The sequence below is a fragment of the Leptodactylus fuscus genome, chromosome 2, assembly GCF_031893055.1.
Source record: "Leptodactylus fuscus isolate aLepFus1 chromosome 2, aLepFus1.hap2, whole genome shotgun sequence".
NCBI lineage: Eukaryota > Metazoa > Chordata > Amphibia > Anura > Leptodactylidae > Leptodactylus > Leptodactylus fuscus.
The window spans coordinates 72,515,339-72,542,896 of NC_134266.1; the positions used below are offsets into that span (position 1 = coordinate 72,515,339).

General features: G+C 39.3%; 1 protein-coding gene across 2 annotated transcripts in view; it reads right to left on the bottom strand.

The window, feature by feature from the left end:
* Window positions 1-763: 763 nt before the first annotated feature.
* MED14 (mediator complex subunit 14) overlaps window positions 764-27,558 on the bottom strand; it is a 35,494-nt gene continuing 8,699 nt past the window's right edge. Inside the window, exons 5-31 of one of the 2 annotated variants that reach the window (XM_075263968.1) lie at window positions 27,147-27,276; window positions 25,548-25,676; window positions 24,364-24,471; window positions 23,424-23,556; window positions 22,831-22,981; window positions 22,638-22,749; window positions 20,121-20,246; window positions 19,827-19,905; window positions 19,447-19,606; window positions 18,588-18,782; window positions 18,327-18,461; window positions 17,315-17,391; window positions 16,041-16,201; window positions 15,811-15,957; window positions 15,614-15,705; window positions 15,363-15,515; window positions 13,172-13,441; window positions 11,324-11,461; window positions 10,686-10,794; window positions 10,180-10,305; window positions 5,963-6,145; window positions 4,942-5,177; window positions 4,649-4,828; window positions 3,253-3,360; window positions 2,666-2,791; window positions 2,275-2,464; window positions 764-1,173 (exon numbers count right to left, since the gene is read on the bottom strand). In XM_075263968.1, coding sequence (XP_075120069.1) covers window positions 1,100-1,173; window positions 2,275-2,464; window positions 2,666-2,791; window positions 3,253-3,360; window positions 4,649-4,828; window positions 4,942-5,177; window positions 5,963-6,145; window positions 10,180-10,305; window positions 10,686-10,794; window positions 11,324-11,461; window positions 13,172-13,441; window positions 15,363-15,515; window positions 15,614-15,705; window positions 15,811-15,957; window positions 16,041-16,201; window positions 17,315-17,391; window positions 18,327-18,461; window positions 18,588-18,782; window positions 19,447-19,606; window positions 19,827-19,905; window positions 20,121-20,246; window positions 22,638-22,749; window positions 22,831-22,981; window positions 23,424-23,556; window positions 24,364-24,471; window positions 25,548-25,676; window positions 27,147-27,276 — 3,828 coding nt within the window. In that variant the 3' untranslated portion in view covers window positions 764-1,099. The remainder of the gene's footprint in view (window positions 1,174-2,274; window positions 2,465-2,665; window positions 2,792-3,252; window positions 3,361-4,648; window positions 4,829-4,941; window positions 5,178-5,962; window positions 6,146-10,179; window positions 10,306-10,685; window positions 10,795-11,323; window positions 11,462-13,171; window positions 13,442-15,362; window positions 15,516-15,613; window positions 15,706-15,810; window positions 15,958-16,040; window positions 16,202-17,314; window positions 17,392-18,326; window positions 18,462-18,587; window positions 18,783-19,446; window positions 19,607-19,826; window positions 19,906-20,120; window positions 20,247-22,637; window positions 22,750-22,830; window positions 22,982-23,423; window positions 23,557-24,363; window positions 24,472-25,547; window positions 25,677-27,146; window positions 27,277-27,558) is intronic. The other variant, XM_075263969.1, reaches the window with a different exon arrangement.

Below are 27,558 nucleotides of genomic sequence, written 5' to 3' on the forward strand. Positions count from 1 at the left end.
GAGTTTCCGCAACACATTTATCATGCTGCGTTTTTGGAGCGGTTTTCACACTCTACATCGAAATCTATGTAGGGAAAAACTCAGCGTTTCCGCAACTATAATTGACATCTGCGTTTTTCAAAAATGTGATAGTTTTTGAAAAACGCAGCTTTTCTGCAGCGGTTTTTTCCTGCAGTGTGGGGCTAGGATTAGACAAAATTGCATTCACTATGCTGGTACTGTAAAATGCAGCGTTTTTTTTCTGCATTGCCCAAAAACAATGCATTTCCGCCCAGTGGGACCTAGCCTTAACTGAACTTTGAATGGTGTTCAGCTCCAACAATCACAATTTGACCATCATGGTCACACAGAGGTTTACTTGCCACATCAGTCTCAAGAATTGACCGACATCTAATCTATTTCCCCCACCAATCACTTCATCTGTCAGTGGTGTTAAATGTCATGGCTGGTAAAATCATATTATGGAACATAACTAAATTTTTTTTTTTTTTTTAGAATGTGGGCCACAACATATTCAGAATTCTCTTTCTCCTAGTTTATTAAATATTGCTTTTCTTTTTTTTTTTTTTTTTGAGGACATGTTCTTAACACGTCCAAATAGTTTTTTTAAATGGATTTTAAGCAGTCATATTAAAATACGGTTTCATTATAAAGTCTGTCACAGTTTTACAGTATTCAAAAAATGACAAATTCTTTAAAAAAAAAAAAAAAAAAAAATCTTACACACAAAAAAACCCCACATTTACAGGAAAAAAAAAAAAAAAAAGTAGTTGGCATTTTGATATTTCATTCAGTATAAAACAGAATATTAAAGGTGTTCCTGGTAGGTGAATATTAATTTCTCATAACTTGAAATTAGTTCTAGTAAAACACACTATACAACAGCAATATACAAAAAAAATTATTTTGATCAATTATATATAATTTCTGGTGAAGTGCATCTTTGAAAAATATCTGCCAGCTTTTGTGTCATTGTTCAACAGACAAAAATATCAAATGGTAAACTGTCCCTTGTCCAATCCATATTTTCATCTGAACAAAAAAATATACATAGAAAAAGAACAAAATATTAATAATCCATGCGACTCGTAAATAGTGTTCAAGGTCGTCCACCAGGTGGCAGTGTAAGATTAGCCATAAGATCACGCACTGCAGCAAATATCGTACATTCCCCTGTGGACAAAAAAGCAGAGTTAACAGGTTGCAGGATAAATAAATTGTGCAGTTACAAAGTAGTACTCTAACACACAGGCAGAGGATGGGTCCCGGACCGGCTGTAGCACACACTTATTTATATAGAACATAATAGGATGCCTCCTTCAAGGCATGGTGTAATTCTTTATAGCAGAGACTAACATTTTGGAACCACGAGTTATAACAATATATCACTCCGCAATTTATAGAACAACCTGGGCTACAACAGGACACCATTTTTTACTGGAGAGAATGAAATATACTTAAGGCCGAGGGCCCACGGGCCAGAAACACCGCGATTTGGCTGGCTGGCCAGTACTTGCAAAGTGCATGGGATTCATGTGAATCCGATGCCCACTTTGCAGAAAATAAATCGCAGCGCGGACACGCTCCGATTTCCAAAACCATCGCGCTTTTGATATTTGCAGCATGTCCATTATATCTACAGAAACGCCGGCAGCTTTCCCGTAGATATATCAAGGAGCGGTGAAAGAAGAAAGTGGTGTAAGTACTGCCTTCATATTTTCCATTCTTTTTGTAGCTACCCCTGTGTTTAGCTAAAAAATAAAAAAAAAAAACACATTGGCAACAATAAAACAGCTCTGTTCTGCCAAAATATAGAAGCAGAACAAAAAATAAATAAAAAAATAAAAGATGGAGTTGCTAGATCTGTCAATTGAGAACAAACCTGGCATTTCACTGGACTAAAGAAGTGATAGTTTGGCTAGCTGGATAATGGGATCTGTGAAAGGATGGCTACACTCCCCAGGGTTGTACTGCATCGATTTTATATGTTTTGCTTCTATATATGGATTTGAATGGCTTACTAATAATAAACTGATGGACTTTTAATGAAGTGCTGGATCACTGCTGCGTTTGGACTGTCTGTATGAGGCCGGCTCAAGAGCACTTTTTCAGGTGAGCTGATCACTGCTTTGCTTCAATATGGCCACATGTTCTGCAGCCATTGTTCACAGATCAGTAGGAAAACCTTCATTACTTCATCTATTACAGAATTTCCAATCTAAACGATTGAAAACACTGCATCATCTGGAACAAACACATAAGCACATGACTAACCTGGGCGATGTGGATTCATCTCCGCAAACCTTTTCAGAATGTTGCTGACCATCAAAGGAGCTGCCACTGAGGAGTTCTGCTGACGGGGGATGTCTGCTTGTTGAGTTGTTCCAGACGCCATATCGTAGATGATTGGAACTATAATACTAACTGGTTCTGGTGGGACTGAAGTCTTTTGGGTTAACTGAAGCTGTAAAAATGAAAATAAGGATAGAGTTAGAATACAAAATCATTTTTATTACCAGATTTACATTTTAGTATGTTTTTTTTCTTTTAATACCCAGAACCCAATAGACGTTATATGGTACATTTGTTTGGGATCAGGCCTGCGCATATCAATTTCCCTTCAAGTCACATTAAGAAACCGATCATCTTACAGTTTAATACTTACAAAGAACAGCATTTTAGATTTCAGGACAACAGCTGGAGTGCCAGGAGGTGCGATTGGTGGAGCACTTGGGGGGATGGTCAGACAGAACTGCACATTCCACTTCAGCTGCGTGGCCTGATCTGGAAACTTTGAGGAAGGAATAAAGAATAAAATTTCAATATGTGCAAACAAAAAATGTAACATTTTACGTACAAATTAAAACCTTAAAAAGGGAAATTTAGTTTACAGAGTTTTGTTTATTATCAGAGATCTTTAAGGATTATTCAAAGTGTAGAATACAGGTAAGAAACAATGGGTCTTGTTAATACTTCAGACACTAGGGTCCACCAGGGTTATTTTACAAAAATTGCTCAGAATCCATTAAGAAAAGTGGATCAAGAACTTAAACTTGTATTTTAGGTCAGTCTAATGCTCCTGAATACAAGTTTAAAACCTATTCACCTCAGTAAAAAAAACAAAACCTCAATACAGGTAAATAATAACCATCTACTGAGGTGGGAAGGAAACTTACGAATTATATGATATTTGTGTATTAAAAAAAAAATAAAAAAAATGTATCAATGGAAAGAAGAGATAAGGATTCTTACCAGCTCCAGCTTCATTATGTGCACGCAGTCTCTGAGTATATGCGTCGGTGCTCCTAATAACTTTGTAAAAGCTATTAGTGTGTTCGCTTTAAAAGGCGGACCAGCAACCTAATGTGATAAGAACAATTTGAGATTATGCAAGGGTTTGGTTTTATTTTTTATAGAATTTTTATTTTTATTTTACAAGTACAACAAATAAAACCCCACCACAAAAAAACAATAATCTGATAAAATCGGCCACTTTGTCAAATTTAGCAAGAAACCTTTAGTGTGTTACAACACTCAACCTATCCCTAAGCAATGGATCCTTCCCTTCCGCCTTTAAACATGCCACTGTCACTCCTATACTTAAGAAATTGTCCCTCGACCCGTCCTCACCAGCCAACTATCGTCCCATCTCACTGCTCCTGTACGCCTCAAAACTGCTTGAGCAACATGTCCACTCCGAACTATCCTCCTATCTCTCGTCCAACCTGCTCTTTGACAAACTTCAGACTCAGTCACTCCACAGAAACTGCCCTAACCAAAGTCACTAATGACCTTCTAACTGCCAAAGTCAAGTGTCATTACTCCGTCGTCCTCTTCCTCCTTTGACACAGTCCCTCATCCTCTTGTTAGAAACTCTCTCATCCCTTGGTATCTCAGACCTGGCCCTTTCTTGTATTTTTTCAAACCTCACCAACCGCACATTCAGCGTCTCCCACTCACATACCACCTCCTCACCATACCGTTGCTGTCGATGACAACCCTCGAGACCAGACATTACGTCTCTGCTGGCCAGAGTTCCAGGTTGTTTAGCGGCTGTAGCCTCCTTTCTCTCCTCCCGCTTTCTTAAACTCAACTTTCTTCCCTCATAGATTGTAAGCCTTGTGGGCAGGGCCCTCTACCCCACTGTGCCAGTTGGTCATTGTTAATATTATATTTGTTTGTATATTTTGTGTACTGTATGTAACCCCCAAATCGAAAGCACCATGGAATTAATGGTGCTATATAAATAAACAACAATAATAATAAATAATAATAATATATGCATCACATTTACTCCTTAGGGTATGTTCAAACGGCAGAAAGCTTTTTCGCCGTGTGAACTCTCCGTGCAGCTAGCCATGATGGGATGTCAATGAAGTGCATTGGCATTCCGTTGCGGCATCCCCGAATGAATGGGCCTAATCGGGAGTAAGTCTCAAGCCGCGGACACCGTGGCTGACTCAGCTGCAGAATCCACTGCAAGACAGGGCTAGCGGAAAAAAAGCAAGCCATTTTTGTAGGCGGATTCCACGTCAAAGTCTGCCTGCAAAAAACTGTGTGTAAACTAGCTCGTAGATTACCACCATGTCATAGCATGGGATTCACACAGCACTAAAACAACTGAGATAACCATATCTCATACACATACCCTGGTCTCAAAGAATTTTTCAAGGACCTGCAGTTCTTCTGGCTTCCACTGCCCAGCATTTTCAGGTGTCACTTTCAGCTGCAAAGTCTGGTTTGTGGCAGGGTTAAGAGCCACACGACACTTCAGAACATCTGTCTTGAACATAATGACTCCTGGCTCATTGGAGTTTATGAGCTGAAGCTGTAAAGAGTAAAATAAGAAATTATATATATACACATGCTAATATTGTCCCAACACACAGACACATATATATGCTAATATTCTTCTATCTCATGAGGGCACTGAATACGTACAGTCTCCTGCTGGATTATCCTTTGAAGATGCCGCCTCATGTTCACAGAGCCTAGAAATCTCTCGAGAGGAGAACACAGGTAGCTTCCCGCCAGTGCTGCTGCTAAGCCAGGAGTTGGAGATGGTAACAGAAGAACGTGCAAGGCACTGTGAGTGAGGATTGTAGGGATAGATGCAGCCCAAGGACGTTGAGGTAGCTTACGAGGTGGAGGCATATTTGTTGGCAACGACTGAGAGCCTAGGGGGAAAAAAATAATGTCATTTAGAAACTTTTTGCTAAAGTTGGGGCAGAATTAATCATTGATTTAAATTTCTGATTATATGATTTATTGTTTTTTGCCATTAAGCAAGAAAAGAAAGCATGAGTAAAGATAAGACCACTGGCCACAGTATGCCTCGTGCTGAAACCAGTTCACATATACAAATACTGGAGAGGAAAATTTGAGCTCATTCAGCATGTAAAAAAAATCGTATTTTAAAGGAACATTATGGGCAAAAAGTATACCGTTATGCCTGAAACACTGCATTGGGAAGAACGTACATGACTGTGTTCTTACTATCCAACTCAGACACTGCCCTAGGTATAACCAAAGTATAAATTGCCCAGAGTGTTCCCTTAAAGTTTTGTTTCTTGATGGCATTCAGCATGACCGCATAAGCATTAACCCTATCAACTGAACAAGTAGAACACAATGTAGTGACATGGCGGCCGCAGTTTAATGCAACAATATCCCAGCCAACATGATCCAGAGCAATGGGAATCATTTTTTGGAACTATTTTGCATGAGTGGATGGGCTGAAATGATTTACGTCATTATAGAATTTCTATTTAATCTGTGATTTCACCCGACATGTTATGGTGTAATTTAGACATTTGCGGTCAGCTGTTAGCACCCTAACACTGGCTGACAAATCAATATGCATAGTAAATACGTAATCTTAACAATTGCGCTGAAGAAAAATCTCTAGTAGAGCGATGAACTAGAATCACTAAATGAGAGCATGATTGGAACCACAACATACTTGTTCCAGCTCGAGGGGAGTGAGACACATCAGGGACAGGAGAGTGAAGAGATGGATTTGCTGGTGACATTCCAGGCATGCGAGCTGCTGGAGAAGGACCAGACACTTGAGGAGACCCTGGCCAATTCCCTGCACGTTGGCTGGGTGACATCATGGTGTACGGAGAACTAGGGTCTAACGTACCTGTGCAGGTTGCAAAATGAGATTTTTGTCACATCACCTCCTCTTCTACTATAGATTTGAAGGGATATTATAGTGATAAAACTGGAATTTTGAAAACAAAGGTCTACAGATTTATTTGATATTATTATAACAAGAGTTCAACTAAGACTAGAAGCTTTTTATAAGTAAAACCATTCACAAAATTATGTTAAGGCTAAGGCCCCGCTTAGCATGCCGCAGCCAAAAAGTGCTGCGGAAAAGACCACGGCGGAAATGCACTGTGTCTTTTTTCTGTACTGCTTTTCACAGCAAGTCTGCAGCGTTGTACTCCGCAGACTTTCTGCTTCTATTACACCTATATGATGTTTTTTGAAATTGAGCATTTCCACCCGAGGCCCTCATCCTTATCTAGTAGCTATTCTCAGCAGCTGATACACAGAGAATGGGGCAGGAAGCAGACAGCACTGGTTTTTGTGTAGTGGCTAAACTGAGTCTCTGCAGCTTAGGTCCATTAAACTGAACAAAGCTGAGCTGCAGCACGTTGTCTGAGACCAGAGCTAATCCATTTCCTCCTCCACTAAGTGCTGCTGAGAACAGTAGACCAGGGAGGGTGACAGTCCCCCAACAATATGGTATTAATAACTTATTCTTAGGATAGTTCATGAACATTTTCAGCCCAGAAAACCTTGCTTTAAACGTCAACTTGCAGGCTAATGTAAAACTGAATGTAAACATCTAAAAATAACGCAGCATTTGTGACACTATATTAAATGGACATCCAAAAAGAAGTCAAAACAGATTGTGGATATCTTTTATGCAACATACTCAAATTTCATGATGTCATTGTTAGAACATCTGTCGATAAGAATTGTTTGCTATAGTGTTAAATTTAAGTACTAGATTGTATTTTCTGACATTATGGATCATCTTCCCTGGTGGTCTATGATAGTGGAAGGGTAAACCTCTTTAATCCCCTGGTAATCCAGGACTAACACCGCAGTGCTCCCCCACAAATCTCATTTATAGGTAGATAGCAATAACATGCTGTGGGTGCATGTGCCACTGTAGCCAATCAGTGGACTCAGTGGTCACATGCCATACTACTATAGTAATACAAACAAGTATGGCACATGACTGACACTGACTCAAACTATGGAATATATCTTATTTAAGAAATATGTTTTCGTCTCTATTTTTCAGGGTTACTTTCTATATAGTAGTCTATGAACAGGGGGAAAGGGAAGACGATGTTGCTAGAAGAGACACTCAAATAGTTGCTGCTGCTACAAAGTGTTACTTTGTGATTTTCATTTATTTTTAAACACTGATGGGTTGTAGATAAGAGGTTACTGCAGCTGCAACCTACTTCTCTACCCCTACCTTTCTCCATAGAGCTCCTTTTTGTAAGGCAAAATCTTACGTAAACTAGCAGTCAGATTAAAGACAAGGAGCAGAAGAGCAAATGTTCTAGTTTTTTTTATTTTTAATTATAGGGAGGCTTAAAATAAACACTGCATACTCACCTATGAATGCATCCAGGGATCCAGCGGAGAATCTCCATTCTACCCCCAGGCTTTATTTGCCTTCTTTCTCACATGAGGGTGTTGGCCAATCAGTGGCTGAGTGCTGATGTTTCCTTTGAATACCTCATCACTGTTCAGCCACTGACTTGCAGGCCAAAGGTCAGAAACACCAGGGATCTAAACAGAGGCTCTCCACTGGATACATAGATGAGACTGCAGTGTTTATTATTTTAATCCTCCCCCTAGGAGTTTTTTGCAGGCTGAAAAACAATTTGCTTTAGGAATTAAATAAAGTTTTCTTGACTTTTTTTTTGTCGCTTTCTTTGCTCAGGCACATTGTATGGAACCTGGAAACTTCCCTCTAAAAATGCTTATGTTTTTGATGAGGTTTTGCAAATATCACATCACATTTTTTTTACGCCTCCCATTGATTTAAAGCTAGGTCTTTTTCTAGCTGGGAAAAAAAAAAAAAAAAAAAAAAATCAGCTGGAGGAGGGGTGTACTGCTTCTGACTCCCATTGAAACCAATGGGAGGCATTTTTTTTGAGGCGGATTCCGCAGTAATTTCTGGCTTTTAACTAAAGAAACCTACATAACCCAGAATGGTATTGTACCTGATGAAAAGTGATCAAAAAGTCACACATACCAAACATTGGTTCCAATAAAAAGTACAAGTGGTCCAGCAAATAACAAGCCCTGACATATCTCCCTCAACAGTAACAAAACAAAACAAATTATAGACGTCAGAATATGGTAACCCCAGTAAAATTGTTAAATTTGTAATTTTTTTGAAAATTATTTAGAAAAATGGTAGAATGTAATAAAAACCAATATTCATAAAGTACAGCCCTAATTGTAATGACCCGCTGGAAAAAGGTGCAATGTCAATTTTAATGCCGAGTAAAGGATATAAAAAAAGAACTTCAAAATTAAAATTGTTATTTAACATGGACCGCTAAAAAATTTAAGTAAAATCTACTCAAAACATTATATGTACCCCGGTATGAAGACGGGGAGGGAAAATATGAAAAAAAAAAAAAGTCAAACAAAGTACAAACTACCCTGTATCCTTAAAGGGTTAACTAGTGATATATCACATTCTGTCATAGGTAGTACTTAAATCAATGCAGAGAATCTCAGCTTCCTTATGATACCCAATACAAAACTGGACATACAGCCATTTCAAGTGACCCATCCCCCTCTACCAAATGCTTCAGCACGAGGGGAAAAAAAAAAGAAAAAAAAAAAGAAAAAAAAAAAAAGAGTTACTCAATAAGTTTATCAATTATCATCGATTGCTCTATTGATTTAACAGTTTTAAAGGTTTAGGGTACACTTTAAAAGGAGAGCAGCAGGCCAACTTTATGATATCTGAAATCATAATTTTTCCAATTTCAGCCTTTGTCAAGAGAGTCACATTGACTAACATAGGCTAAAAATTGAGCAATGTCCAATCCTTTTACGAAAAGTCTTGGTACTCTCAAGTTCGCAATGCAAATTATTGCCAAATTCTCTGTGTAGCCATAGACTTAAGAATGGGTTGTCTTAAATCATACAACTACTGAAGGAATAGCACTAAAAAAAGGAAATGATGTAAAAAACAAACAAAACCCAAACCATCTAGGTTTTAGAAATATATTCACATACTACCAGAACTTTGGAGCTGGAATTGAGACCAATTTTAGATCGGAAAAATTAAACTTCCAGCTTCGAAATAAGATTTTTAAATAAATGATTCTATTCTTAAATTTAATAATTTCTAAGCAGAGTTTGTTGTATATTTGTATTCCTAAGAGGTGAATCCCTAGCTTTTTAATGACATAGCCATTTATGTAGGAGTCCAAGATGGAGCAGAAGTCGGGCTGTGAAAAAGCAGTTATCAGAGTTGGTGGTTTGGCCTACTGACTTCACAGCTCTGTATACTAACCATCTAGACAACATGGTTGGCTTTCATTCGCCTGAACCAGAGATGATCCTTTACAGAGGCTATCCTTTTTAGTTCATAGAGAGGGAGTTCATTGAGGGATAGCCTCACTCCATTACTTAAATATGCCCTGAAAGGATATGTAAATACTGGTGCTCTTCATGGTTTCAGCGGTCACTGATCATCATAGATATTGGGACATGTTCACTAATACGATCTTAAAGTTTTAGAACACGTAAACTTAGATAGTCTAGTCTAAATGCACAACACCTACGAGATGGCTTCGCTTCCAATAATAGAAATCTTAGAACACTGCGCCATATCTTGCGATCTCTTCTCTTTTCAACAAGCCCCACCTATCTGTCATGTAAGGTGCAGACACTGTCAGAATAATATGCAAAACGATAAATTTAAAGTGGCAGAGGTGCCAAAATTCTGATGTATTTTCAATATGAAGTCATCTGCCCCACTCTTCACTAACATTTGTGGAGTTGTAGCAAATATAATAGCAATGTAAACCTAATATTAGTATCAAAATTGTTTATGATATTAACAGTTTAAAAAAATAAAACCCGATAGTGTGATGAAGTTCTATGTCACATACTCACCATGAGGACTTGCAAAATTAGGCGTTGGAACCATTGTAATTCCAAGGGACGAAGGAGATTGTGTGGGTCCAAACGATGCTGGAGATGGCGCTCGAAGCGCTCCACTAGGAGAACTTTGCAAGTTTCCTAATGAGGAAAGAATGGTGGGGAAAGGAGGGGGGAGAGGTACATACAGAAATTGAGAGTACAGTAGTACAAATGTTCCCAATGCAATCACATCAACCAATATTTTGCAGCATGTCAAAACCTACAGAAACTGCATGATAATCTTTATGGCCTTCCCATTCATGTTCTTCCTGTTGCTAGCATGCATTACATAAGGAAATCGGGGGGACAGTTGTTACTCAGAGTCTAAATGGTCACCCCCCCCCCCAGTCAGGTAATATGAGGAGGAATTTTTATTTTGTTTTTATTGCGTGTCCATTAGCAAGTTATTGTGAGGTTATCGTGTAAACTTTCTAAGGCTAAATTAAAAATATGCAGGTTACACGCGCCATGAAACTCACCTGGTGACTGCGAGTGCATCATTACTGGAGAAGGAGTAACAGTGTTATGATATGAAGACGGTGGAGAAGTAAGAGGATAAGCACCTGATGTTCCAGACTGCTTTGTGAACTGTTAATATGAAATACGGAGAGCAGACATTAACCTTCTCATTGTGAGCTTAAGAGTACCTACACTTTATGATTTTTTTACAGCAATATATATGTTCAAGTCAATGCAGTTTAAACAAATCCCATAAAAAGTGAATTCAAGGCATGCAATGGAGTTTTAACCTGCAGCATGCCCTTCTTCATATGGATTTCTCTCTGCATAGATCAGTGAAATGGGTGAAATACAATATATAATTTTAATCTGGCTATGGTGTACATGTTCTGGATAGACACAGCATAAACTGAACTCTGTTCTAATCTTAGCTACTAAGCATACTTTTACAAGGTCAATACAAGGCCTGTAATGTACACCAATTAATCTAATAAGTTGATCATTGTTTGCTTAAATGGTCTTCACAATGCCTGATATGAACTGTATAGGGATAAAGAATTGTTAATGTGATTACAAGGTCCCAATAGTAAAAAATGAGGCATCAAGGCAAGTAAAGAGCCCTCAAGCAACATTTTCGTACCACTGTTTTGTCATTTACCTGCTGCGGCTGAGGCTGAAATTGGGATATTAAACAGTCCATCATATCACCTCCACTAGGTGATGGTGGATTGTCATCTTCATTAACCGATCGTCGCCTTGCATCCTGATTGCTATCCACAAACATGTTTAAGAATGTCTGAAAAGGAAGGGGGGAAAAAAAAACACCATTCATTTTACATGGCACACAAAAATAGAAAGTGAAGGCAAACTGCAGGGCCCGTTTTAAAATCTACAATTATATATTTACTGTATATACTCGAATATAAGCCGACTTTTTCAGCACATTTTTCATACTGAAAAAGCTCTCCTCGGCTTATACATGAGTCAGGGTCCCTGGAGGACAGAAAACTGGAAGGACCTGGAAAGGGGAGGTCCTTTAGTGCTACTGCTCTGTGATTGGCTTGTCAAGAGGTCACGAGACTGTGATGTCATCAAAGGTCCAGTAACCACTGGTATGCAACATCTGCAGATAAGGTTGAGTCTAAATTCTAGTAGCTCCGCCCACATCAGAGTCCGATCACATGGTCATGATGTTATCAGAGGTCCTTTAGCACACTAGGATTTAGCATCTAATCCTGAAGGATTCATTGTGTCTTATGGAAGATGTGTGTTGTATGGAGGAGAAGAAGCTACAGTAAAGTGACACACACAGGGACCTTCCTTTAGTTACTCTGCCTAGTAAGGTCAGGCATTTGGGGTTATTAATTTAGTTTCAGTAACTCCATGTGCCTCACATTAATAACAGTTAACCCCATCATGTCCCTCATATTAACCCCCGTATGCCCCATATAAGGGTTACTAATATGTGAGACACATGAGGGTACTAATGAAGGACCTTAATTATGAAGATACCTAATTATTACCTCCATATGTCCCATATATCAGTAACTCTTATGTGAGGGACACAGGGGGTTAATGTGAGGGACACAGGGGGTTAATGTGAGGGACATGATGGGGTTAATTGCTATTACTATGATCTCCATGGAGTTACTAAGCTGAGATGCACATGACCAGACTCTTTATTTGCAATGGTGGATTCCCCCCCCCACACACACGAGTATATACTCGAGTATATACAGTATATCCACTGTATATACTAATCCTATGGTATGGAATTATTTATACCTTGCTAAGCCACAAGTACACCGAGATGACACTCTTTATAACGTACAATTACCTATCTTACAACGTGGGATGTTTTACAAACCAAACTCAATAGTATCTTACAATTGATTGAAGATTTAATGGGGTTTCCCACTAACATCCTCTGTGAATAGGAAATAAGAATATGAGCGATCAAGAAATTGGGGTCACTTTGTTCCTCTACACAAATGGAGAGGCAGTGCAAAAAGGTGACCACCACTCCCTTTCACATCTTTGGGACTAAAAATCAACCCAGGCAAATTTATCAAGAAAGGTTGCCAACATAGTCTGTGTACATATGGGGTGAGCATTATCAGCATAGGAGAATCTATCCTGCAATCTTATATAGCATAGTTTTAGCCTGTGGTTGCGAGACTGCAAATAAAGCCTATACAATTAACTATTGTATGTAACTTACACTTGCATCACAGTATAGTTTAAAGTTTTGTTTAGAATGGTATATTGTTGTATATAGCTGCTCAATTCTACTTCTCAGCAGAAGTATTATTTAGAAATCATTTGCCAATGCCACAGATGTAGAAGATATTATAGCAATGAACAAGAATATGTTCTCGCTCTTCACATTACAATGCTTCCCGTGGAATAATAGACTTCCATCAACTACAAGTTACAAGAGATTAAAATTGGCTGACATAACAGAAAAGAAAAAAAGGTCACCATACAACATAGACAAATGACACACCTTCAATCCTGGTGCAGGATAAAAACCTTCAACAATTTTGCTATTGTCAAAGAGACTGTAGGCTCCATCACGTATTGCCACTACTCCCCTACTTCTGCAGTAGATGTCTATACAATACATGTTTCTGAAGGCCAATCGGATGTGCGTAGGAGACTGGGGAAGTATAGAAAAGCACTGGTACGCAGTATTTATCCGCTGTGTGAGTCCCAGCATCGGCACGGTCGGAAGCTTGTTGATGGCGTTTAAAGGAGCTTGAGTATCAAACAATACCTTATCATGAAAATAAAGGGAACAGGTCAGGTACTCAGTCTCTAGTATAACATAAGTATATTACTATAACAACATTACAGATAAAAGCATAAAAATAGAACATCTGTTACTTCACCTCAAAAAATAAATATCTAGAATGAAAGGGGAAACAAAAAGAGGGCAACAAAAAATGTAATTTCTCTCCCTAATGTCATGTTAATGCAAAAAGGATTTATTTTTGATGATCAAGTTTAATGTTGAACATATTTTTAAAGAATTTTAGATGAGATTTCTATTTTTCCATGTTAACTATATTAATAAAAACTCCTTAAAAAAACCCTGCCATTCTGACACTCTCCACTAGGCCATATAATTTGATGAGACTACCTGTCTTCTTTGCTACAGCCCCTCACTTATCGGCACACTGATGATCACAGCTATCATGCAGGTAAAACACAGAATCTACAGCTTATCTAATCCTCTCTCTACAAAATGACTTTTGCCCAGGTCACAGGCACAGATTTTTAGTTTTTTTCCTTCTTTTTTTAAATATCACTATTAAATTGGAATATAAAATTTTTTTTATTAAAAATATCACCAGAAATTCTTAAAAATGTGTTTAACATAAAAATGATTAAAATAATAGGTATTTTCCTGGGAATACAGGATTGCAAAATGCATGTATTCCTTCTGTAAAAGGGGGGTGGAAGTCGCAAGGGCGAGGTATCCCATTTGTTCAGCGCACACAGCTCTGCTATTCCATCATGTCAGGAATAACCTGAATATTCAGTGAGAATGGAAAGAGAGGATGTGAATTTATAGGAGCTATATGAGTGAAGAAAAACTGCCCTTAAGTTACATGCACACAAACGTATGCATCTGAAATTAAACAGCACATTGTACATATCCATGTACCGTCTGTACCACCGATTTCATGTACTGAGCCAGAACTGCAAAATGAGCAGGAACAGGACCTGTCCTGAGTTTTTCCCAAGCTCATGACCCCCTACATGGATATGTGTATGGGGCCATAAGAAAATACGTCAATGCACTAGTCATTAAAAATAGAGTTAGCACACTGTCTGCCATACAATCACGGCCCAGCTATGTGCGCAAGGTAATGTCAAGGCAGCTTTAGACTACGTTCAGTGATATGAATTAATTTATACTGTATCCTGGTATAAAAAAAAGAAAAAAACTCTGCACTTTACAGAACCTGCAAAGTGGATAATACCATCCACTCATTGCAGAAAAAAAAACGCAGCGGAAATGCCAATTATACCTATGGAAAAGCTGTCTATTTCTGTATAGGTTTAATAATGGCAGAAAAGCCTTCTGTGAAAAGCACTGCGGAAAAAAACAAACAAAAAAACAATGAGTGTGCTACTTTTTTTTTTTTTCCCCACAGAACTTTTTGGCTTCAGCTCGCTATGTGGGGCCTTAGCCTTAAACTGTTTTCTTCCAATGCAGCCTATAGTGTGAACAAAGCCATACAAAACACATCTGCAGCTAGGGCTGGATTCAGTCTTGCGTTAGAGTCTCCCATAGGAGACTCCGCAGAAGAATCCATCTAAATAGTGGAAGAGAAAAGTCCTGCATGGAGGAAACCAGGCGGAATCCCAGGTGATCCCATTATAGTCTATTGGGTCTGTCTAGTGTGAACCTAGTGTCACATCGGAAGTAGAATAAGTTAATTTAAAAAAAAAAAACTAAAGCAAATTTTCAACATAAGACTGTGGTACAATTTCACAGCACCTAATATGATGATGCCTTATGACTATACATTCCCACACCAAAAACCTCAAACAATTCTTTTCCCCAAAAGCCCAGTCCACATTTTCAGGATCAAATAAACCACCCCCGACCTCCTCCCCAACCCCACACACAGACACAGGTTATTTAAAAAAAAAAAAAAAGAAAAAAAGAAAATGGCACTGTATACCTGTAACAACTGCACTACATTTGGTACTTTGTTGAACATTTCCTGTAGCTGGTGAAGGATGATATTATGACAGTTACTGCAACCCGAATTAGGTCCAGTTGTCCCAAGTGATATGTGAAATTTATGGTGAACAGAATTCCACTGAATACTTATCTGCAATGTCGATGAAAACAAATTATAGTTAAAAACATGTAATGTGAAAAGCATTATGGATGTAAACTGTGACGCTGAAGGCAATGTTTTTCACCTACCGAGCTTCCCTTTGTTTGCCCGTAACACAGGATAAGTTTGCGATAATTGTATAATCTGACCTCAGAGAAAAGGTTTAAGTGGGGCGGTATGTCTTCAAGAGAGGAGAAGGAAAATTGTCAGTTTAGAGTAAAGTAAAAAAAAAAAAGAAAAAAAAAGTTGGTTTTTTTTTATTAGCAATCTTGAGATGTGGATTTACCTTGTAAACATCGTGAAAATTCCAACACACACTCATACAATCGTGCAATGCTATTCCAGTCATTTAGGAACATTTCTACCACTTTGCGTCCACCTACTGGCTCGGAAAGTGGATTTTCATAGGTAAGGTACACATGTCGTGTGGGGCCTATAGATTCAAAAAAATAATGTTGAGTTACAACTTTTCTCTTTCAACACAATCTATAAATACTGCAAAGGATTTACTCCTACCTTGCTCCCTGGAGGACGTACTGTTCAGAGGACAGTTTGCAAATATCAACTCTGCTACCCATGTGCGATTATTCCTGCCTTGCAAGCGAAAAGTGCAATCGAGAAGTGACTGTTCTAGTGCCTTCTGAGTTTCTTCACAAATTCCTTTACATGGAGGAACTCTTTATACAGAGAGAAAGAAAAATGAATCAGTCCTATGTTAAAGATGTTGGAAAGAAAACACTACTTGGAAGAATGAGATTTTTTTTTTTTTTAGCCCAACTGCTGTATCTTTTGACCTTGTGGTCAGCATAATCTAATAATGCATGGAAGTGCTGTGCAGGTGACATTACCGGCAATTTATTACAAGACGCAAGCATATTTAACATGGCATTCTACCATGATGGAGCATCCCTTACAGTCTGCGTGTCTGTTACTGTAAATGCCATAGAAGTAAACGGAAAGAGCCTCATACAGATGCAGCTACCTCTCCATCTAGATGTACCACAGCCAGCACTTTCCTTACTAGACACATCAGGGGAAGACTGCTTTCCACATACGTGAAGGTATGAAAAGTGGGACCCACAGGTATCACTCATTCTTCTGAAACTGTCATTTCATGTATTCCTATTGACTTAACTGTGTCCTCACCTGTGACCTCTCCTAAAATGTCTGTATTGATAGAAACATATTACCCATCATATATTTGTTGAGCCAAAGAGCGTGTGGCTACATAGTGTGATGATGTCAACTCTGACTGGACCTCTGCATCCTTTGAGTTTTTTACATGATGTTTGCAGCTTCCTGTGTAAGCTGCTGCACTAACTCCCTCTCACTCAGTCCCCCTCCTCCCCTATCTCCATTGTAAAACCCTTCGGCTCACTAACCTAATCTCTCCCACCTTGCCTGTGTCACTAAGCCTAACCCTGTCACCCTCACTGACTAGCGATCCTGCTCATTTACTAGCCACTACCACCCTCACTAGCTCACCAAGTCTACTGAATCCGACCATTACTAGCTCCTCCCACTTTCCCAAGGTAAGCTATTCTGCCCACTACTAAAAGACAGGAAGAGGGGGAGGACCAAATCCCCAGACACAGGAAGGCTTGGTAAGCATTGCAGGGGATAGGGGAGGGGGAAGAGTGATGGTGACGTTCCGTTTTGGAAGCGGAGAAACGGAACGTCGCCAGATTATCAGTTAGGTGGGGGCAAGAAGTTTAGGGGTTAATTTTCAATTTATCCTGGACAACCCCTTTAATATGTTACAGACATAATGCAGAAAACATCTAATTTACCTTAGTATTCTAATAGCATGGCTGAAACCATCCCCTTCTATCTGGACGCCTTGATGAGGAATGTCCATATTGGACAACTGTGAAAACAAAATCATCATTAAAATGGTGCTCTGCTACAAAACCTTTCAACCTCCTGTGCGACTGTAGACGACACTGTGCCTAGGGGCCACTTCTTCATCACATTTCTCTATCTGTAGGAAGGGGAAGCTGAATGTAATGAGCAAATGACAGAAATGCAAAATGGGCTACAGGGGTCGGGAATCTTCGGCTCTCCAGCTGCTGTGAAACTACAACTCCCAACATGCTGCATTCACTTCCACGGGAGTTCAAAGAACAGCAGAGCAAGTATGCATGCTGGGAGAGTTGCAGTTTCACAACTGCTGGAGCGCCGAAAGTTGCCTGTCCCCCTGCCCTAGACCTTGCAGGTCATTTTCAACTACTCTACATCACCATGACTTATTCTGCTCCTTATTCCTGACTGCATTTGATGAACTGATAAAAGGTCTGATATAAGACAAAAGTTTTTGTTTCTGTATGTAAAATAAACAAATTGGAGTGCGTTCACACAAACTATAAAGAGAGTGCTGGAGTTTTATTTATTGGATCACAGAACGAGTCCTATGAGCATCTCACACCGTATTTACTATATTTATGATATCAGAGTTTTCAAAGCATGTTCTATGGAGGGAGGGGGGTTGTAGACAAGCTGTAAATTCGTCTATTACATTGGCTACTGACATGTTACTAAGGGTGTATCTACAGAGGTGTGAGCTTCTGCTGTAATCCTATTTGTAATGTAAATGAAGTGCCTGTTGCAACAACAAAAAACACCTAAAGAATTGGCAGCTTTAAGGCTATAGTGCTGCTTATTAGCCAAGAATGAAAGAATATTATAGACAATATTACTATTTTGCATCTTTATTTGGATCTCCATTTTCACTACATTTAAGTTGTATAATTGTGGCTTCCTTTTACTAGGGAACACTATATCACAAAGGCTAGGAGCACTTACCTCTGTTCGAAGTCCAATAAACGGCATGTTTGAGTCACACATGGCCACAAAGTGTGCAAGCACTTTATTAAAGGCACACATTTCACCCTTCCGCTTTGGCTTCTTAGACTCCGGAGAACCCTGATCACCAGACAGCTGAAAGAAATGTGTTTCGTTCAGCAATTTAACAGTGAAATTATGTAAATATAAATAGTGAAGTTTAAGATCCTGATACATTGTGCAGCTTGTACACCAATACTATTTTCCTGATAAGAGACTTACTTTGCGTTTACAGCCAGCTTTCACTTGTTTCCGCCATGATCCATCAAAAGACAACTCATCAACATTGGACTTGAATCGTTGTAACAAAATTGCAGCTGGTGGGTTATCATCCCCCTCTGTGTGATTGACTGACAAGAAATGGTAGTTGTATTCCAGATCTGTTGGGTTAGAAGGAACCTCAAGCATTTCCACTACCTAAAATGCAAAGAAAAAAGACCATAGGGAGTCAGAGACCATATTCTTTGGATGAATAGAAATAATGTAGAAAGTTCTGTTTTACAATTTTATTCTAATGTGGTTATACAGTTCGTGTAGACTAAAGTATATATTGTGAGAAGGTGCCAGAGTGTTGGTGTCCAGATATATCAGCCCCAGGCATATGTGTGGCCCAGGACGGATCTGGAGTAGGCCTGAGCCCAGGCATAGATCCTTGGATTATTTGGCTCATTACTGGGCCAGAAAAGGCTGCAGTGCTTGCATTGCAGTTCCATGAGGTGAAAGGAGGTGTATGGTTCTGTCCTGTAACCCTGAGTCCAGTGAGACAATACTGCTCCTGGTTTGTTTGTGAGGCCGGTAGTAAGGCACACGTATATTTAGGTTATCAGTTCTGTTTAGTTAGTTGCTCAGACGAGCAGGTTTTTTAAATATGTTTTTGCCTGAAGTTATGGCTGTATTTACTTTTGTTTAGTTTGTGCCTGAAGTCAAGGTTTATTTATTTTCCTGTTTTTTTCTAAATAAACCAGTTTGCTGCATATTTTGTGTCCGTGTTTTGAATGTTGGGGTCCGCACCACTGTTTCTACCGAGCTACCTTCCTCACAATATGTTGAAATATGATGAGAGCTAAAAAATTTTACTTACTATGTAGTACTGTGGAAGACGTGTAAGCTTAATGAAGAGCTTATGCTTGGAAAGGTTGCTAATCGGATGGTTGACATAGTTTGTCAAATGCAAAGATTCACTGCACACAGTTGGTAGATGCTTTACAGAATGTTTACAACGTTGCTGTCCAAGCCAGAATCTGTATTAAAAAAAAAAAAAAAAGAAACAATGTAAACAACAAAAATGATCTATGTGGATATCTCATCTCTTAGACCGGCAGCTATCAGACATTTATGCCATTTTCTGTGCATAAATATTTAAGGTGGGAAACACCATTAGTGACAATTCTAAGTAAAAATAACTAAATTTAACATTATTGTATTCTAGATTTCTTTTTCTGAAATATCAGTTGTACTCACTTTAACTGCTGAAGCCAGGAGATTATTTTCTTCATGTCATCATTGATGGATTTTTCAATATCATCTAATGTGGCCTGGTCTAGATCATTAAAAAAACACAACTTAATTTATGGTATAAATTGAATACAGTAGAACTGCTTTGAGACGACCTCCCAAAATGCAGCATATTGTGGTCTTCTAGAAGGGGTATTCTTCTCAAAGAAAATGGCTAGTATGGAAAACTGAAAATCTGTCACACAATCTCGAATGTACATACATATGAGCAAAAGAACACAGATCAAATGTGAATCTTACCAAATCCATAAAGCATGAGCTGGAACATTCCTGAATGGAGGTCTACAAACACATGAAGACACTCTGACCGCCCACACGGCTCTAGAATGGGGATCACAAGGGTTGGAAGGGCAGTTTCCACAAATGCTGCAATACAAAAGGCAATTCTAAATCAACAAGAATAAAACGATAATATATCAAGCACACTTATAGCTATGGTCAGTCAGCAATCTGTCTTGTGATCTTTACAGACCTAGGGGAAAGAAGGTTTTACCCTCATCATAGCAATGGTTTCCTTACTGTAGTAGAAGTAGTGAATCATTGGTGTTCCATGATACAGGATGTTGATTCATTAGGTAAACAAATTTTGATATATTTCTAACCTTTCGCAATGGGCAGGCTTATAAAAGTAAATGCACCAGAATTCTGTCTTAATCTGCATCAAAAATGGTGCTGTGCACCATATTTATTATGTGTTCTAGTTAGACTTTTTTTTTCTTCCTTTGGTCAAAGAAGGAACATATCCTAAGTTACAAAAAGATGTGCTAGAATTATAGCCCACAAAGTCAAACAATTAAAGTTCACGCAAAATACATTTTGTAGACTAAATTGGTAAAGTATTAAAAAAAATAACTAATTATTCTAGAAATATCACAATTATTTGCTTATAACAGCAGAACCTTGCGGTCAAAATGTATAGATCTGTGCATGTCATTCTATCGATGCATTGCTGGGTTTGCAAAAAAACAGTACAGCTTCTGCAGTAATCTCAGTGTGTGTGTGGGGGGGGGGGGGGGAATCAGGTTTGCAGTAGCTTTAATACTGAAAATATAGACTTCATTCTGCTTACAGACATAAGCAGTGATAGTAGAAGCTATCAGATATACTCCTTGCCACTTTTGCTGCTCTACTTCTGATCAGGGAGAGTCCTAAGAAACATTGTTCAAGACGGAGCAGCAAGACTTCATTGTTTGTAAGCAGAAGGAAGCCAGTATGTTCAGCCTTAAAGATAAAGGGCTCGTTCACATCTGCGTTGCCCTCTCTGTTGTGCAGGTTTCCGTTTCCTGCATAAAACAGAGCAGGATACGGAAACCTGCAGGAGTCTCTCTCACCCATTCATTTGAATGGATGAGAGAGATGTCTGGCCGTGAGCGGCAGTGAGCGTTTTTCGCTCTCCGCCGCGAAACCGGGTTTTTTAATCCGGACACAGAGTCGGACATGCAGTACTCTGTGTCTGGATTAAAAAATCCGGTTTTGCGGCGGAGAGCATAAAACGCTCACCGCCGAGCCCGGTCTGTGCTTTGCGTCTTCTGGCATGCAGAAGACGGAAAGCACAGAACGGAAAGAAGAACGCAGGTGTGAACCTAGCATTAGCCTGATTTTTTCCCCCGAGAATACAGCAGAAGCTGTACTGTATTCTAATGGCCATGCATATCTAACAGAGCAACTTACGTGACAAGCAGACAGCTATACATTTTAAAGATGACCCTTCATGGATTTGGGCACATGCGGTGTTATATACTGCTGGAAAGCCGATCTGTGCCCCAGGTAAAGAGCTATCGGTCCCAGTACCGTAGCTGTTCAGTCAGAAGGGCGTTTCTGACACTGTCAGGAACATCCTTCTGCACAGCAGCGCCAATAGCGTTGTACAGTGTGAGCGGGGAGGAACGCCCCCTCCCTCTGCTCACAGAACTCGTCCATAGATGAGTATTACCAGGAGGGGAGGGGGCGTTCCTTCCCGTTCACACAGTACAGCGCTATTGGCGATGCTGTGCAGAAGGACGTTCCTGACAGTGTGTCAGAAACGCCCTTCTGACTGTGAAGAGCTACGGTACTGGCACCGATAGCTCTTCACCCAGGGCACAGATCAGGAAAGCCAACAGTACGCTGAATTCAGTGCACTGTCGGCTTTCCAGCAGTATCTAACACCGCATGTGCCCAAATTCATGAAAGGTCCTCTTTAAAAAGCAGGAGCTATTAAAAGTAAATAATTACAAGGATTTTTTTATAACATTGCTTTCCATAGTACTTTAATAGACAGTATAAACTTAAACTAGACAGTGTAAAGATGCATAAAATTTATCATCACTGATTAATCAGGCACATTTTAAGACCATTTTAATCTTAGGAATAGCAAATCTGCCTGATTATATATTTTGCCATCCTCTAATCACTATAGGAGTGTATGTTGATAGAGAATGACCTATGTATTTCCAACCGTGCTAACGATACATTGACATCTGTTACATAGAAATAATCAATAAAGCTCTAATTTATTTGGGTTTGTGTGTGCGTGTTCACTGTAAAATGTAATAATCGGGAAGTATTTGGTTCTGGTGCAGTATTGCAGGATGGTCTAACATCTAAAGCAGAAACCTGAGTAGAGCTAAACAATGAGACCTCAGCGATTGCACAACACAGTGGTAATAGCGCTTTTTATGGGATCATTTTTCTGGAGGTAGTACATATTTGGTAATCTAATAATTCTAAACATGGATTAAAGAGATATTACTATGCAATAAAAAAAAAAATACCTACAGTTGTCATTTGGGTTAAAATTCGTTAAGATGGCTTTCAGCTCCTGTAGCTTCTGATGTGACCGAGCATGCACGCTGTCAATTAACAGTTTTTCAATGGACAAATGGTCAATCTACAAAACACAAATAGTTAAATTATACCAATTCTGTTCCAAATATATAACAAAGAAACTTTTTCCCGAGAACCAACCTACCCGCATAGCTCTTTCTATTAATTTAGAATCACAAGTTGGCAGCGGAGGCTCGTGGGAAATTTGCAATGGTTTGGAGCCATCGCTCTCATCAATCTTTATGGTGACCTTGTGAACAGATGCTGTACCTGTTTTTCTTCCCAGTACCTGTTGGCTGTTGCAAAAAAAGTAAGCAAATAAAACTAAAGTAAAAATTTTAAATAAATTACTGGCATGTAAGAATTTGACGACATGCATCGAAGGATGACAGCAACAGACAATAACCGCAGAATGCAGACAGAGCGCTGTCTCTCTGGGGTCTGTCTGCATTGACTCTCAGGATAAAAAAATATGACAGAGGCTTGCTTCCATCATGTTTTTTTACTTTTATAATGGAAGAAGAAGTCTTGCATACAGGCCTTTTTCTTCCACTAGAAAAGAAAACAAATGGTATCAATAAGATCTGCCCATCAATGTCTGGTCAGTGGTGTGAGCCTTACAAATTGTAATTGGAATAAAGATGACCAATTGCATTTGTTAACTATAACACAGAGTTCACAAGCTTAATAAAATGTTGGTTGAAGGTACAATGCTTCTTTAAATACACAAAGACGTACTTCCAAACAGCTAGAATGAGGCATTTCCCTGCAATGTATCTCTCAATCTGAACGAGATCTCCCCATCGTTCCCTTATTAGCATTTGCGCCTGTGAATGGAGGACTTCTAGCTGAAGAGATAAACAGAAAGAATCTACAAAGCACAAAATTAAGGAAATATAACACAAATGATGTAAATACACTGCAAAAATGCAGCCTTTAAACAGCATAATTATCAATAGTCTCCACACATGCAGCCCCGTATTATACATAACCAAACAGTCAAATATTCTAGTCTAAGGCCCCTTTCACACGGGGCAAGAGGGGTGGATTATGGCGCTGAATTCACGTCATAATCCACCCCCTCACAATGGAGGTCTATGTAGACCACCAGTTTACTTTTTCCGTGAGCAGCAATGAGCTGCCCTTTCTTTGGGCGGACTCCACGGCTGATTCAACCACGGCGTCCGCCTCACAGCTAGTCCCATTCATTGAGCCTACTTCAGACGGGGAAGCCGCAACTGTCGGAAGCTGCGACAGTCGTGGCAGGCGCATTTTGCGCCAATCCGCTCCCCGTGTGAATGGGGCCTAAAGATTCATTCACATATAAGCAAATGAATACTCATTTGCAACTAGCTCCCATGTCAAAATCAATGTAATACTTAGCAGGCTATATATTATAGTGTTGACCATAAATGGAGAAAGACACGTGTAACACTTTAACAGCATTCAAATTTTAAAATGAAAGGATTGAAGTTGGATTGAGCTAGTCATACAAAGTGCTCTCATTTTTCTTTCATCAAATATTTTTGATGAGACCCGAAGACATCAAAAATTCTGGGAAAGAACTCCTTGGTCCAAACTTGATCTAAAGTTTAAGCTCAATAACTTCAAACATCAGCATGTATAGAAAACATAAAAAAAACAAAAAACTTAAATATAAGGAACGTGGAAAGGATACGCAAACACGTGTACATGTCTTGAAGTGGTTTCTCATCAGCAAAAAGTCTGGACTGAACCAACTGGTGAATGAAGTTTATTTGCATGCTATGAACTAGCGCACGACCATCTGAAAGAAACCAGAAAAAAGGTGTTCATTAACATAACACGTAAATGACTGTGTATGAAAATCGTAAAGCGGGAAGATCTCAAACCAGTGGAAGGCAAAACCCTCATGAGGCATCACATCACACATAGGAGAAAAAGTATGAAAGTGAGTCAGCTGCAGGGACAGGACGACTGGTTACAATTAAAGGGGTATTCCCACGTCGCATACTCACAGTCTTCACTGCTGTAAAATCTCCTTTCTTCCTGGTTTCTTGGATCATTTGGTGGGCGGGGTTTCACATGCAACCTGCCATTTAGATCCACCCACCCATATTGGACTATGAAGTACAGGCAGCAGAAACTCCATTCTGTGTTACATACAGAAACTGCATGTCTCTGCCATAATGAACACAATTGAATTAGCTAGCCTGATAACTGGGAGAACAGAAGAAATGAAAGCAGCTCCTCTCCCCTATCTGATAGCAGGAAGCTAGGTCACATGGTGCAGACACAGGAATAGCTAGATACACAGGCTCGCTCCCTGCACTTAGCCCCTCCTCCCTCCCCCCTGAGAGCAGGCAGATACATCACTTGACTCATGAGTAGCTAAGTCAGGGCTGTGTCAACAATGAATTGAATAAAGTAAGATAGTGGACAAACAAAGCAGTTTTGCTGAAGCAATGTATTTAGGAAAAGTCTTACATCCACATTAACAAGCAGTATAGATAGGATCCTTGTGATGGGACAACCCCTTTAAGCTCAAATTCCAAACTGTTATTACAACGAGTGATATATCATCTTTTTTATGACACCACGGCCATTTCTCTAGGTGATATAAAACCGGAGATACAGCCATTTGAAGTGACCATTGCCCCCTTTTGTAAATGCTTCATTGAGTACGTGCGTATGGACAGAATCTTTGGCATTGCTTACTTAGTTCATTCCTAATGGGAACTTTACAGCCTGTTTTCTATTAAAAGGAAGTTTGATAGCGTAATGAAGTATATTAGAACAATATTCAGAACACACTAGCTAAATAAAAAAAAAATAAAAAAAAAACCAATAAAATGGGAGTTGCACTTTAAGCCATAAAATTACCTCCAGTTTCTTTGTCTTCAACCAGAATTTCCAGTTTTAGAAGTCTCCAAGGAACATCAGGATCATCTCCCATTACTGTAAGAGTAGCTTCAAACTCGCCCTCTACACGGAACTTCACCCTTCCGTTGGCTAAAGAGCAATTGTTTAATAAATGTGAGTATACAAGTACACAATAACAAAACTGCTTCTACAGCCATAAATGTATAGGTATAAACATACGAGGGTTGATCCAAAAGTAATGATAATCAATAATAAACACAATGAATATAGTAAAAATAATTTATTTTTCTACATAGTCTCCTAACAAGTCTACACATTTAGTTAATCTCTTCTCTAAACTTAGAATTCCCTTAGAAAAAAATTCTTGATCTTGACCCTCAATAAAAATTGCCAACAGCGGTTATCACGTTGCTATCATTGTCAAATTTCTTTCCCCGGAGGTGTTCCTTGAGCCGAAGAAAGAGAAAGAAGTCATTGGGGGCTAGATCTGGCGAATAGGGGGGGGGGGTTCCATCAGTTCAAAGCCCGCTTCTTGGTCGGCAGCCACGGCAACTGCAGCTTTGTGAGCCGGCGCATTGTCTTGGTGAAACAGCACTCCAGCCCGCAGTTTGCTGCGCCTTTTCTCCTTGATAGCCTCCCGCAATCTTCTTATTTGTTCTGTGTAGTAAGAGCCCACAATAGTGGCTCCCTTCTCCAAATATATATAGTCCCTTCTATAAATATATAGTCCACCATAATTTCTTCAGCGTCCCAAAAAACGGACGCCATAACCTTCCCTGCCGAGCTTGACACTTCAAATTTCTTCGGCATTGGTTTGTTGTCTCGTTTCCATGTCATCGATTGTTGTTTAGTTTCGGGATCAAAGTGGTGGATCCAGGTCTCGTCCATGGTCACAAAACGTGACAAAAAATTCTCCTGGTCTACTTGGAACTTTTCGAGATTTGCTCTTGAAATGTTGACTCGTTTCTTCTTTTGCTCGTCGGTTAACATTCTAGGCACCCAACGCGCGGAGACTTTTCTTATGTGCAATTCGTTCGGATTCTTTGAATACTGCCATATGAGAACTCTGTGACCTCAGCTACATGACTGATAGTCACTCTTCGATCTGCCAATACAACTTCTTCAACGTTTTTCACATTATCTTCAGTGAGGGACGTGGATGGGCGTCCTTCACGATGTTCATCTTCCGTCAATGTTCTTCCCAGCTTAAACTCCTTGGCCCAGCATGCAACTGTGGAATATGGAGAAGAAGAGTCCCCCAATGTTTCCACCAAGTCGCTGTGTATGTCTTTGATAGACATTTTTTTCAAGCAGAGGTATTTGATGACAGCTCTGATTTTGTTTTTTTTCCATTTTGATGTTCACTCCTCGGCAGTTCGTATTCAAATGAATGTAGCTCCCGGGAATTGTGGCCCATTTAAGTGATTTTTTTTCCCCTGAACTAGTGGGTACCTAAGCGAGTAGAGGACATTTTATTTTTGTGTGCACTAGAAATAACCGATTATCATTACTTTTGGATCACCCATCGTAAATCTACTAATTCAGTTGAGATTTTTTGCAGATACTGGAGCAATACTACAGAAAAGCAGCCATCCTTACCAACTGTGAGATTTGCCAGCTGTGGAGGGAGATCTGTAGTAACCAGTCGGTGCCTCAAAATCTGATTGAGTTGATGAAGCGTTGATTGTTTTTCACTTTTGGTAATTGGATCAGGAGGGATAATTTTATCCTGTCAATTAAAAGAATAATTAGACAATGAGTATATACTAAACATGACTAGCACCTAGAAGACTGGATGAATGACAGGCAGCCCTAATCACATTGTGTTATTATAACAAATTGACTAGGTTATTTGTGCAATCTGGTACAATAACTGCTTAAAGAGGACTTTTCATGTCCTCTAACATTGTGAGTGTTACATAACACTACAAAGCTAATAGTGTGCTGAATTCATTCAGTTTTTCCTGTACCTGCCCCAGCTGATGAGATATTGGCCCAGCTAGTGTCAGAG